The following is a 14,777-nucleotide window of genomic DNA, read 5'->3' as shown; positions in this document are numbered from 1 at the left end:
CTTTTCTGAGGATAATTTTTTTTTTTTTAAATCATCTGTTTCTTCCCTGTTAAACCATAAGGCTCTGTAAAGAATTTATCAGGCACATTTGATGATCTTTTGTTAATTTGCTCCTGTGGCTGACACTTAACCTTGCAGCTTGAGATTTTTATAGTTTGATTCAAAGCCTCATACGTCCTGTAAGTTGACTTGAGGAATCAAACCAGAAGAGTGGGGTTTAGTTAAGCTATAGCATTCATAAAAGAGAAAGCATATTTATGGGAGCAAAGCCACTAATAATCCTGATGCTTAGAATACATATGAAAAAGGTTTTATTGCAGTTATATTTGTTTCATTGTGTAAGATAAAGGTCATTACATTTCCTGTAAATGGCACTGACTTGTTATGAGAAGTATAAATTACTGTTCATTTTTAATGACCAAAATTTCCCTTTCAGCCCTTCTTTGTTTTCTGTTACAAAGCAGATTTTTGGCAGAATAAATGTGATTTGTGCAACTTGCTTAAACTGTTCCCCATGGTATTTTTTGGTTTTTGTTTAATTGTAATGTTCATCTGTTCTGTCACTTGTGGTCATTTTTTCTGTGTGGCAAGCTAACATGCTTTGTGTGGAAGAGAAGATTTTCACTTCCTATTTATTTTTTGGTGTTTTATAAAGCAGTGGTTTCAGGGATGGACAGTTAGGTTTATTTTTCCTGTAGGAGGCTGCTTTTGGAATAAATTGCCTACAGATTTGAGGACATTGGCATCAGTTAGCTATACACAAAATAGAAGGAAATCTACCAGCAAATATTATCTCTGTATGAATTTTAAATAAGAAAATATGAGCTAAATGGGTGACATCCTCATTACTTGAGATGTATGCTTCTTACTTTTTAGGCAGAAGGCCGCCTCGTAGTTTGAACGATAGGTAAAATTCCAAATACAAGACTTAACATGTTCAACTTCTTCTAAATCTTGGGTGCATTGTCCTAGTTCCATGTAAATAAAAAGTGAGTCTTGTTTTGGTTTAATTTTCATATAAGAATAAAGAACCAGCATCTGAACAATGGATGGTTTTTATTTTTTTTTATTTTTTTTTTTAAATAGCAGATAAAGCATAAAACTGGATTTTAATATGAAAAGGTCAATGGGATTAGGTGAAATGCCCATGCATGTACTAAAATCTTCAATAATCTGATATTAGGTATAATGAAATATTTGATCTTTTCAAGATGGAAGATCAACCTAGTGGTTTATGAGAAGTAAAAATAAATTAGGAAACAGTTTTACTCTGTAAAGTATAAGCAAAGGTCAAACTGATTAACTGTCAAGAGATTATTGGAAAAGCATTACTTATTACTTGAAGCAGACTGTATGAAAGGTAAACTAATAAAAAAATCACAAGATTGTAAAAACTGGATTCTTTGATGGAAGTGATATTGACTTACCTTCCTCCAGTCTGCAGTGTTTTACTCTTGTTCCCCTACCGTTGAAATTGTGTAAAGCCTTTCTTTCATCTTTTTACCTTTTTCACTTTACTTGGAATTCCAGTTGCTTTTCATGTTATTTGCTTTGATCATTTTATTAAATACCTGAGAAATTCCCATCCCTTTCTCTGGGTTCAGTCAAACAAAACGTGAAATCAAAACCAAGAGGTACGTTACTGAAGTCAGATAACAAGTTTGAGATTTCTAGAGAAAGTCATGTTGTAAAAAGTACAGTTTTTAATTTCTTAGAAAAGATGCGGGTTTTTTAACTTGAAACTCTCCTAGGCATCAAGCTTCCCAGAAATCATAAAAAAGAAATATATGATACAGAACATCAGGAGGAGGAGCATTAGCCATGTATTTTATAAGAACAACTTAATTTCAGATTTTAAAAGAGCAACAGTTACAAATCACAGTATATTATTTTAAGCATTGTGCTTGTACTTAAAACATAACCACATCTTTATCAGTTGAACGTTGTGTCCAGCTCCTCCTAAATTTAACAGTTCTTGACTCATGTTACCTTTGTTTTCCAAGAGTGGGAGTTACTAGGCTGTGTAGAGTCAGGTGAAGTTTTGTGAGCTTGTGTTGTCCAACTAGTATTTGCTTCTGAAACCATTGGATATAGAACGCTGTGATCTGTAGTTGGCCATTGGCCATTTCATATCTTCTTCTGACGTGTTGGGTAAGTTCAAGTGATAACTTGTACATGTAGACAAGAGTATGGATTTGGGCTTTGGCTGAGCCGTTAGGTAGGACTCCCGAGAACAGCTAGACTCCAAGTGAAGAGCTGAGCTCAACTGTGAATGCAGTATAGATAATAAAGTCTTTTCCAGAAACAGTGAGGGGGTTTTCCAGTCCTTAACATACAGAATTCTATACCTCATATAAAGATACACCACTTAATAATTTTTTCAAAGTATTGTTGAAAGAAACACGGGCATTCTGAGTAAAATCCAGTGAAAGATGCCTCAGGGGAGTGTGTGTGTGTGAATTATGTCAATGTAGTAAAACTAGAAAGTACTAATAACACGAGCACAGATTTCTCACTCATGTTGACACAAAAAAATTATTTCTTTAATTTGCAAGCATATGGTTCTGATGGTTGAGGCATCTCTCTAGAAAGGACATTAGTAATCAGAAGCAGTGTGGAATGCAAATATGTATATGCTTAATATATTACAAATACTTTAAGAAAATATTGATTTTTAAAATTACATACAGGTATTTCACTTTGATTTAATGCCATAATTTTAGAGTGGGCAAAATGTTTTAAAACTTTCTGTGCCATTTTTGATTTAAAGTATAGCAATTTAAAATATACTCATAAGTAGTAGTCGTTTCTCTGTCAAACAAAAGTTTTATAGTTCGTTGCAGTACAAGAAACTGTGTTTTTACAAAGAGATCTGCAGTATTTTCCACCTTGCGCAGTTTAAATTGCTGAAACAGATTTTGCCCAATCTGGCACGTTATTGGATATAAAATAGACAATGCCTTCTGGCGTGAGAAATTTAATGCCTGCATCTGTGACTTTTCTCTCCGTAATAGAATCTGAAGTTGGCATTTTGCATCATAATCAAAAGTCAATCTTGCACTGTATAGTGACTTATGTCATTCTTTTCATACACATAAACTGCAATATCAAAATGTCAGAAACTATCTTGATGTAGTAAATACACAGTTAGGTACATCAAATACGAGAAGACTTTTTTTCTCAAGTAACACTCTTGTATTTGCATATTGCTATATTGATGGTAGCTTATGCATCATCTCATTAAAAGTTTTTCAACAGACGTGCTCTCCTTCATTGACAAGCATCAGGAAGGAAGACAGGGAAGCAAAAGCTTCACAGATTGGTTTTGTATTGCAGTTCCAAAGTGCAATTATTGAAAGGGATCCTACTGGAAACTAAGTAGGATTCTGGATTGCCATACACTCTGCAAAATTGCTCACTAAATTCGTAGAAGCGTAGAATCATTTAGGTTGGAAAACATCTTGAAGATCATCAAATCCAACTGTTGACCCAGGACTGCCATCCAGTTTTCCTACCTAGTCTGTGAAGGTTTTGAGGATTTATTTAGTTGCTGTCTTCTAACATGTAATCCGTAGTATACAAAACTTTAGTAGTTCTGAATTCTGAGGATACATTTTGAAGCTACAATTTGGTTTCTACATTAAACGAAGTTGTTTTCTATAGCATGCATTTTAAGGATCTACTTCTCTCCCTGAAGTGTAAATATCAAGGGCAAAATTAAAGAATTGTCGGAGTGACACTCATGGGCTGTTGCTTGTTAAAGAAATGAAAACATTTAAGAATTTCTGGCTGTAGTTAAACCAATTCAGTTTCGGAGACTGCATTAAATGACTTCTCAAATTATGTAATCCATTTAAATTCCTCAATACAAGCCACTAGAGAGAAGTGAAAGTTACAAAACAGAACTTTCTTTTTCTCCTTATCTGTTGAATTTGCACTTGCATTGATGTAAGAAAGGTTGTTACACATCTGGAAGCATGACTTGCGCTTCAGTTAATTAGAAAGACTAAAATCCTGGTACAAGTTGAGAGCCTGAAGGGAGGTCTGTTGGATTAAGTTGCTCAACACCTTCTCTAGTGAGTTTTTAGTAAAAACAGATAGGTTGTGTTCCAAAAGCTTTGCTCCTTCTCTTTCTTCGTATTCCTTACTTACTTTGATATTTTTTTTGCACAGGTGCCCCACTAAATATAGTGTGCTGTAGCTGCTTCACAATGAATTACATTTTTGTATTACATAAGTTTGATATGCAAACCAAGCAAAGGTGGACTATGGAGAAATAGTGACACTGCAAAATACGGGCTTTTGAAAGAAACACAGTATAATTTGGCATGTTCAGTTAACGCTTCAAATCTGGATGCAATTAATAGAACTTGAAAGTCCATTCCCTTCTTTCCTTCATCTCACTTGCAATCTGCCTTATACCTTTGCCAGAAAGTTTTGCTTCAGTGTGTTCATTTAATAGATACTGATTTTTGTAATTATAAGCTCTGTTTTCAAAATTAGCTCAACCTTTGAGGTCTTGAAAGACAGTTGTAATTAACATCAGAGTAAAGTGAGTTTCTGGAGCGGTCTGGAGGAGATACTCATATTGCCAGGAGAATGTTACTGAACATAGTGATACTCTCACTGATCAGCTCTAATATTTCTGGTTATTTTTCTGAAATTGGGACATCTGTTTCCTAAAATATGTTCATCTGTGATATGAAACGTCAGTTCACATTCAACCAATAAAGCTTAGATTCTACCATGTACTGTTTTTTACAGTTTACTCAGGGGGATAAGCCTGGAAAGTTAGGTGAAAAAACTGATACTCTCAAGGGAGTTCAGAGAACATAGGAGGTTGGCACACCCAGAATTTATGCTGGTCACAAAAATAAGCATTGCACTTGTCAGGTTTCAACCAGAAGGCATTTTATGGGCTCAGAGAGGTTTTTTTTTTTCTTTTTCAGAAAACTGGTCTTTTATTGCCAATTAATTTGACCTTAAGAAGTAAACCATTTTGAGCCAGTAATGAGTTGGATGTTAGGACCTGTCCAAGGAGGGGATTTCATGTCCTGATACATCACTTAAGAGATCATTGACTTTCTGCTGTGCTTTGGAGAAGAGTTTTAGCAACTGGCTCATGTTGATAGTGGTAGTGGTAATGCATTTTGAGCTCCGAACGCAGTTTGTCATATATAATTGATTCCTCTTGTCTTAATAAGTTGTGTTATGTGCATCAGAATTACTCTTATATTCTTAAAATGTACCTAGGCACATAATTGCTGGAACTGAGACAAGCAGATTCATTCCTTAAACCAGAGTACCGTTCTGTACGTACATTGATGTTAAACACAAGCTGCCCACAGAAATTCTTCTTTTGGTTTTGAGGATATGTTGAATGTTTCAGAATTGTCTGTAATTTCCTCAGCTCCAGAGGAGCGAAGGCATGCTGCTTAAAACGTTTCTGATTTTAGGCCTAACAGGCAATGTTTTGGGTTTTTTCCACTATCTCACTTGTCAAGGCAAGCTTGTTAATGGCATTTGCACTTCACTGTGTGTAATATTTAAATTAAATTTCCTCACTTTAGATGGCTGTTATTGTTATTCTGAGAAGCTGAAAATCTGTTCATAGTTTGTACCCAAAAATTGTTTTTTAACAGAAAAGCTAAAATGTTGTAGTTGTTTTCCAGATGTGTGTTTAAAATCTCTTTTGCTGTCATCTTCTTAAATTGTATCAGATATATCTGTTTTCTTTCCATGATAAGACACGTAAAGATGTCATATACATTTGTATTGTGATGGTTTTAGGTCTTGATCCCAGTTGAGGGTTTTTTGGGATAAGGACTGGTAAGTCTCCTTCCTTTCAGTAGATGGAGAACAATATTGCAATCTAGAGCTTCTGCGCATACATGCCTCATTAAACATCATAATGGATTGAAAGATGTTTAGTGTCTTAGACTTAATTTCTCATTCAACTCTAAAGCCAAGGGCTGCTTGGGGCTGGACTTGTTACAAGGTGCTCTTATCTTAAAATTGTGGTTCACCTCTGCTTGCAAATGGATGGGACGATAGAATCCATGCACAACTGCTTTATCTTTGGTTAACTGAGATAATGATGTTACTGTCGAAGTCTGAAATGATAAAGCATAGCTCTGTCATTGCCTGCTTTCAGCATTCTATATCAGTGTTATGATAATGACTAAAATGCAGAGACTGTGCTGGTGAATGAAATTCTAGCATGCAAATTAGTAGTATGAATGCACATCTTCTGTGTGAAATGTATCTGTTAAAAATTCCTTTTTTCATTTTTTTTTTTTCAAATTACATGTTTTCGTTTATAGTACATTGTCATAATATATAAATGAAACATTATCATTTGGCCAGACTTGCTGCTTTTCCTAAACTTTAAAAGATGCAGGGAAAAAAAGGTGTATTATGCATGATGTATTGATTGCTAGGTATAGGTAGCTTGTGGCAGAAAGCTCAGACATATTTTTACAAAAGGAGGATGGTGATGTGCTTTGGCTAGGGAAGGTGGTCTCTATTTTTTTTTTTTTTTTTTTCATTTTGGCTCCAAGGTTTTTAACCCCCACCTGTAAACACTTTTAACATTTCTTTTGAGCTTATGAACTTAACTTTTTTTTTTTTTTTTACCATAGCTGGGGTTCTGCTGAAATTTAGACACTGTTGGCCTAAGAATGTACTTTTCAACACTTCTTCTTTACTTCTGCCTAAGTTCTGTTAAAAACACATGGTGTTTATCTGAAAAGAGGAGGAGTGTTTGCTTTTTACCAGTAGTAGCCTTGGTTGGATGTAATCTCAAGAGCTTGCCTGATCCCATCTATCTTGGCTGTTCATCTAGTTTCCGCTTCAGAACTTTTTATGATTAAGGTCAGTGTCCTTCCTGGCAAATGTATTTCAATATAGGGTTATTTTCACTGTTGAAATTTATTCTAGGTCTGTCATGCTAGCCTATACTGAAGACCTAGTTTCTGATAAAGGAGACAATGCATGTGCTATCTCCAGTATTTTTCCCCTCTGGTGTTCAGGAGGAATTATGATCGAAGCCATATTTGTACCATGCCCTTCAGAATCATTCTTCTGATGCTGGATTTACCTTTTTAGCACAGTGGTTTATCTGTATATCAAAGTGCGACAACATGATTGATTGTAGCTTGTGTCCTGCAGCTACTATAGCTCCGTTAGGAAAGATTTCTAGTATGAACGGTGACATGCTAATTACTGGAGAAGTAACATGTTAAGGGAGCTGTGCTGCTTTCAAGTTTGGAAGCTGTTTCACCATGAATCTTTCAGTATGGGTGTTTTTGTGTGATACAGGCATACTGTGGTGTGTATCACAGATATATATGTGCATGTGTCTTAGTATACACACATATAAATGTATGTATACATACATACGTGCCTGTGAGTTATATATGGTGCACCTGTATCACAGAAAATATACAGATACAAATGTATTAATATGTCTGTATACCTGTGAGCTATACTTACTACAGTATATGTACATATCTGTACAGACACATATAACATACGACATACTTGGAGACACACACATGTGCGTGCTGTGCTACTCGGAACCCTCAAGTAGACTGTGTAGCACTGATACAACTCCAACAGAACATTTATTCTAGGAAATACAAACTTAGTGTCATAAATAGTGTAACCAAAGACTGTAATTCTTGCAGTTTACATACTTGCTCATCCATTTCCCTTAAACTGTTATTTAGACTTTTGTGAAAGACTACTTTCATCTGCCCTCAATCAGAAAGAAATAAATAAACGTTAGTATGCTCAGAATGTAGTTATAGTACAAATACTGTCTAGGCTTACAAATTCACTAATTCATTTGCTTCATATAGACTTGCTGTTGTTTACTGAAGTAATTGATATCATTGGCTATCTCATTTGAGATTTTACTAAATGCAGACGTGGCCATCCCAGTTTTGCATCATGATCAGAGATGCTTTGAATTTATTATGCAAGAGACACTGCACCTAATAAAAATGTATCCTTTCACCTTTTGTTATAGGGACGACTCAGTCTGATGCAATCTTATTTTAGAAAGGATTATTCTGTCCTTTGGTACTATTACTGTAAATATAAAATGTTTAGCCTGACTGTGGGGACTAGCTAGTGTTTGACATTAACATGAGATTAACTGCTTGTAGCGTTTTTCTAGGACTAAAGTGGTCTGTCTACCAGATATTCACTAAGCCTTCCTTAGTGTACAGGCTGTGCAACTGCTTTCTCCAAAATAAGTGGATGAAATTTTTTATTACTTACTTGTATTTTATAGAGGAGGAATTAATATAGGGGAAATAATGAAGTGGCAAAAAAAAATGCCACCTTTCATGTCAAAATAACATGCTATGTTCTTTTCAATTACAGTGGATTTTTCTATAAATAATAATATACAAAATAATCTTTTAATCAGTCTTAGATTCAAGATGCATGATTAACTGATTTATTCAGTATTTGTGCAGAGAGAATATTGATAAATTTAGGTGCTTACATTAGTCTTCCACTGACATGAGAAATAATCTGGCAATACATTAATACACATAACTTCATAGTCACCTGGTTTATATTCATCCTTTATGTTAATAGTAATTCTGTGCGATAATGCTGTAGGTAGTTGAAACATGCACATTTAATTTCTGGTATTGGAATTTTTCTCTGTTTAATTATTCCTTTTATTACAGTGGTTTGAGGTACATGTTAAAGATGCTGTTTTCTTTTCGCTGTCTGAGTTGCAGCAGGTCTCTGCAAGCCAGCCTTATTGCTAAATAAGGGGCCAATCTGGTGGGATTTGGTAAAGATTGAGAGATCTCTCTGCCTTGTTTCCTCTCATTGGCCTTGAACATGGATTTGTATATAGGTTTTGGGGTTTGTGTGGTTTTTTACTTAAAGCGTAAGAATGTACTAAATGCCAAGTGGTCCATGCAACCTGATGCTCTCCCCAGTACTGGCAGCGAGTTATGTATTTTGGGAAAACATTTTGGTTCCTCCAGCCTGTTTCCCCCACCATGCATACATGTTGTCAGGGACATGTTAAGCATTACATCCCTGCAAATTCCTTTTGATACCTTCTCATGGACATGGACGAGCTAAACAGTCCTGTTCTAAACTTGTTTATGCCATCTGCCTCCACTGTTTCCTGTGTCAGCAGATTCGACTTTCTTTGCACTTCTCAAACTTCCCCATTTCTTAAATGCTGACCTTTCCACTATGGAGGGGGGGTGTTAATTCTCCTATAAGGCTGTGAGGGTAGTGAGATAGATTGTTTGTTGCTTTTGATTTGTTTTACTTTAAAATTGTGTCAAATATTTTATTTTTGCTGCTAATACAGGGAAATCTCTAGGCTTCTTTGTAGGCTGCATCCTTTTCTTAGGATGGCTCATTCCACAGTGTGTTGGGGTTATGGATGCTGATGGTTTGTGTTTTCTCCCCTCCTTCCTCCCCCACCTTTCTCCTCTTTTTTAAAAAATATATGCCTCAAAGTTTCTGTCTTGAAAACAGATGTTTGCGTACTGGGTTTAGCTGGTTACTCTCTCCTGCTGCAACATTAAACAGAATAGCATTGTAACGGTTGCTCCGGAGAGGCTTTCCCAGTAATAGTTCTTGAAGGGTGCTTGTGTGCCACTGAAGAGTAAATGCCACCTTTCGTGTACATTTTTAAACTAGTTTTACTACGATGCCTAATTTTTGTGTACAATGATGGGCAAATTGAAGGTGAACAAACCTTTGTCTTGTGATCAGCAGCTTTAAGGAGTATAGTGATAGAGACAGTGTGTTTAGCGTGTGCATTTGTGGAATGGTTTCAAAGAAATAGCACTTTGCTGCAAGTAGTTTTATGCCTTCATAAATAAAAACCTTGCAAGACTTTTAAGAAATTTACATGATTTTCCCTGAAAGAGTAAGAGGTATTCATGTTGCCACCTCTTCACATTACTGAAGTAGTAAATCTCTAATAAAACAGTTTATGGGAGGAAATGCAGATATTTTATGATAGCGTATGTAGATGATTTCTGTTATGTAGTCTTTTTAAGCTTGTCTTGCAGAACAACAGCTTCATAAATTGTTTGAACAGAAAATTGTACATTTGCCTGGGCTAGGCAAGACAGAAAAGGTGACTGAAAATGCATATTCTACAATGTTTTTGGATAGTTCAGTGTGGATGTGGAAGTCAGTTAATGGAAGCACAGCCTTTGAATGCCACCTTCTTGCTTGGATATTCCTCGTAGTTTCAAAGTTAGTATGCACCTCATCTGAACTGTTTTCTGAACTTAGTTTTATAGAACAGAGTTACTGAAAATGCCTTCTTCCATTTTAATCACAGAAGCTAAGACTTCTTATTCGTCATTGCTTGCTGAATTTCTTTGCACTTTTAAATATCAGACAAAAATAAGCTACTACTCTTGCTAAGCAGTCATGCATTTAAATATTTTCAAATTGCTGAAAACAGTTAAACTTTCTGTTATGCTGCCTGTTTGCTTACCAGCTGCTATTCTTTTTTCCAGTAAAATTACCTTTTGCATCCTCCTAATTTATTTTTCCAGTTCTAGCATTTTACTTCAGTGCTATTTGTCTCCCTATCCAACTACATAACAGCCTACAAAAATATTATAGTAATTCAAGTTCTTCAGTTCAAGCAAAAATCTGTGTTCCTTTTCTGAGAATAATATCAAATGATTAAACTAATGCAGCTGTAACCTGAAAGCTTTAAACAATGTTTATTGTTTAAACTGCTGTAGTGGTTGATTTCAAGGTTAGCTCTCAGATGTTTAAGTTAATAGCCACAAGGATGCTGTTGTCAGTATAGATTCTCCTCCTTCCCCCAAGTTGAGTTAAGCTTAAAAAGCTGTTTCACTAATAATTTTAAGATTACATGATTAGTAGTTCCTTTGGTACCAGTATATAATAGATAAAATGGAAAATAAAATCAAGAATATGTCTGGGATGAAGACAGCTGTATTGCTGCCTTATGTATTTGAATGTGCTTGTGAAAAATTACATCAGCGGTGTTATGGCTGATACGAATTGGCACTTACAAAGAATATAGAATATATTTTCTTCTGGGAACAGCTTCTTTATTTACAGTGTTTTTATTTCCTGTATACTGTTTTTCAAGTCATCTTGAATCAAATTCCTGCTACTGTGTAATCTCACATAGCCACAGCACAATTTTTTTTTTTTTGTTTTAGATTACAAGGAAAAAGGAAAAGAAACTGTTCTTTTGAAAATAGTCTGTGCAACTTTTGGACAAATTGTTTACCGTCAAACAAATAATTACAAGTTGAAACCCCTTAAAAAAAAGTCATGTCCTTATCTTGCCTACACAAAGAACCCTTGGGTTAGCTGGGGTGCAGATGTGCCCTGTTAGCTTGGTGGAGCAGCTGTCTGCGGTCAGTAACGAGCATTGACTGGGCCAGTTCCCCAAGAGCAGATGATGTGCTGGGTGTTTCCACCTCTGCTCTCACAAAGTTGTTTGTCCCACTGTATTTTTAAGACTTAACCAGGATTATATGCAATGTCACTATGGATGAAGTAGTTTATAGAGTATAAATTAGCTCTGAAAAAAAGTATACTTGAAATGCTCTGTAGTCAGTGTAGAGGAAGGATGGGACATGGTGTGAATGTTACAGCACTCTTCAGGGAAATGTGGCGTTGAGATGGCTTTTTCTTGAAAGCATGTGTTTGTAAACTGTGCAAGAGGAGACAAAGAATAGAAGCTAGAATTTGGTTCTAAAATGCATCTTTGAATTGAGAGCAAGTGCTTTTCAAACTGCTTTTTATGATTAAATTGAGAATGATAAGTGGACTTTATGGATTATGTCATGAAAATCAATAGTATGGATTCAGTTTGTTTTAATTTTAAAATATCAGCGGCTTCTCTGCAGAGACAGTTGGTTTTCTTCTAGTTCTGGAATTTCTTTGTGGTATGGTATTACTTCAACTTCAAAATTGTGATGTCATGATTTCCAATGGAGATATCTCTCATCATGTATCAATTGGTGGTTGTTTAATACAAATTACAGAAATAGTGCTTTACATTAGAATAGCACATGACAGAGTAAGCAGTGTCTCTTTAGGGCAGCTTCTGGTTTTTTGGTTTTGTGGGTTTGGTTTTTGGTGGTGGTGGTTTTGTTTGTGGTTGGTTTTTTGTTTTGTGTGTGTGTGCTGTACTGTGAGCCCTTTGCTGCTTTTTAATTATCAATAGCTTCTATTATTCAGAACAGCTTTGATGTTAACAAAGGGCTTCACAGTTCTTGGTTTCTGGAAATCAGTTTAATTTCGATAAAAGGAAAATACTTGATCTTTTCTCCCTGTCTGTTGCTTAAATCGTTTCTGTAACAGAGCACATGCGTTAATAGGATCATTCATTTAACCAAGTACATGCATTAATAAGGTAAAATCACTTTGAACCTTAGTTACTTTTTAATCTTTGAATTAGATTTAAAGGAATGAAATATTAGATTTTTTACCAATAAATTCAAATAGAAATTGAATAATTTGAACTAATGGCAGAATTAAGCGGTGACATTTCAACATTAAGTATGATGATTTGGTATATTACGTTAGATATTTTCACTTAATTTTTATGAAGAGTGTGATTTTTATGAGCAGTAATTCAGAAAAATGTGAGTCTACTCAATAGAATCCGTCTCTTTAAGACTATTTATACTGACATTGTTTTTTTCCCCTTCTGATACCCTTTCTGCAATCTGGAACCTTTCTACTCATTGTCATTTTCTTCTTAGTTTCAGCTCAGACTCTGAAGAGCAACCTTGATTCAATGAACCAGCAGATCCAGCGCCTAGAAAATGACATTAAGAATTTCCCTAAAACACAAGATGAACATGATAAGTTTGTAGAAAAGATGAGCATATCCTTTTTGCATGTCTTCATTGGTCATCTGAACATTCTGATCGTCTGGTTAAGTATTTACAGCACTTGAAAATAAGTTTTAAGTCTCTTATTCCATGCTTTTATTCCAGTGCCGAGAATAGCATAACAGAGCACACTGATCGTAAGAAAACATATAACTGAGTATAACTTAGAGCATTTATTATATTCAGGGCTCCAAAGTGGAAACCGTGTAGCTTTCTTGAAGGAAGTAGTTATAGTAATGGGTCGTAAAGATAGTAGTAAGGGTGCATTTTTTGCCTTAATGAACAGTATTTAATGATAATTATTGAATCATTTCAATCTAGAAAACTATCAGCAGTAGAGTTGAGATTATTTATTATTTTAGCTTGAGATGTCTTGTATTTTGAAGGGGTCAGTATTAATTTTGTTAATGTTTTTTATTTATTTTCTTGTAACAGATCATTCTAGAGAAGAAGTATTTACCTTTGTTGTACTCAAGTGAGTTGTCCTTTTATTTCTGTAGGGAATAGAGACTGTTGGTCCTTTAAACCTGCAGTACCTAAATCTGTGGGAGAATACCATGTCTGTCTAGCCCGTTTTCCCACCAAAATTTTATATATCCAGCTTTACTTTTGCTTAGAAGTGTAAAGCAGTGAAGTATACTGTAGATGCAAGAAGCTCACAAAACTGTGAGGAAAAACTAGGCAAAAGTCCTTTTTTTCTAAAAAGAAATTTGCAGGGTTTTATTTTACACAAAGCACATGTCTGTATGCGTGGGATTATTTGGAGGTATGGTACATGGCCAAGTCCAAGGCGTTTTGTGTATTTATAGAAACTCAGATAATTCATGTGACATCTTTCTTACTGTGACAAGACAGAAGTGGGTTTTGTAGGTTTTCCAAAGGAGAAAAAAAAATAAGGGGTGGGGGGATTGATGTCTAGAGCTCATCACATTTAGAAATTGAATGTGATGAAGAATTCTCTGAACTACTGTATACTTGGAAAATAACTTTTAGCAGGATTAACCATCTGAATGGATTCAGTGACAGAAATTCACAAGGAGATATTAAATATCTTCTCTATATGGATTTATATTAGGTTTCTGACAAGACTGCAGGAAAAGTAGCTTAAGGCAGACAACTCATGACTAAGTGGAATATTGTTTCGTATTGCTTACACATTCTCTTCCACCCTGTCTTATTTGCAAGGTTAAGAGACTTGCTAGTAATCATGTTTATCAGTTCTGCTGTTAAAGAAACCCCCAGGCTTATTATTTCCCTGCAATACATTCACATCAGAAAATTTTATAATACTGCCTCATAATTGTCCTTGCCTTGTCGTGTTGTGCGTAGGCTGAATGCTGTCAAGTAAGCCACACTTTTGTTCATAAATGAAACCAACGTTCTGAAAGGTACCTTTTGCAACTGTGTTTTCTTGTTAAGCTTGACAGCTGTTTTACAGGTTATATACATTATTTTTCAGTTGTGTTGAGTAAATGCTTTGCTATTTGTTCTTTTGCTACCTGTGTATTTACTGTACTTAGAAAAATGATTGCCATCACTCAAGTGATTTGGTGAGAAAAGAGCCAAGTACGTATTGTTTACCTTTTTCTGTTCTGTGGTTGATCACCTGAATTTCTTAAAGAAGGAGTATTGTCTGACAAGCAGAAGAGTTTAAAACCAAAAACTGCTAATGTTTTGTTTTGGTTTTGTATTGACAAAAATATGATGATCCTATGAAATTCTTGCAAATTAGTTGTTGAGTGTCTCCTGGGCAGCCTTGCTTCAGTGGACATACATTGATGTCATGGCTAGATTCCCAATTCCTGGTAATGAAAATAGGCACCCTGAACTGTAGGTGTCTTGACAGCATTTATCAGACTGGCAAATTTTGTGGCTTGCCAA

General features: G+C 35.3%; 1 protein-coding gene across 1 annotated transcript in view; it reads left to right on the top strand.

The window, feature by feature from the left end:
• Positions 1-14,777, top strand: part of DIAPH2 (diaphanous related formin 2) — a 244,079-nt gene that overhangs the window by 103,876 nt on the left and 125,426 nt on the right. The window contains exon 24 of the mRNA XM_055727131.1: positions 12,765-12,890. Coding sequence (XP_055583106.1) covers positions 12,765-12,890 — 126 coding nt within the window. The remainder of the gene's footprint in view (positions 1-12,764; positions 12,891-14,777) is intronic.

Source organism: Falco cherrug, chromosome 15 (assembly GCF_023634085.1).
Source record: "Falco cherrug isolate bFalChe1 chromosome 15, bFalChe1.pri, whole genome shotgun sequence".
NCBI classification, from domain to species: Eukaryota; Metazoa; Chordata; class Aves; order Falconiformes; family Falconidae; genus Falco; species Falco cherrug.
Note: the sequence above shows the minus strand (reverse complement) of the source record. Positions and strands in the feature narration are given on the sequence as shown.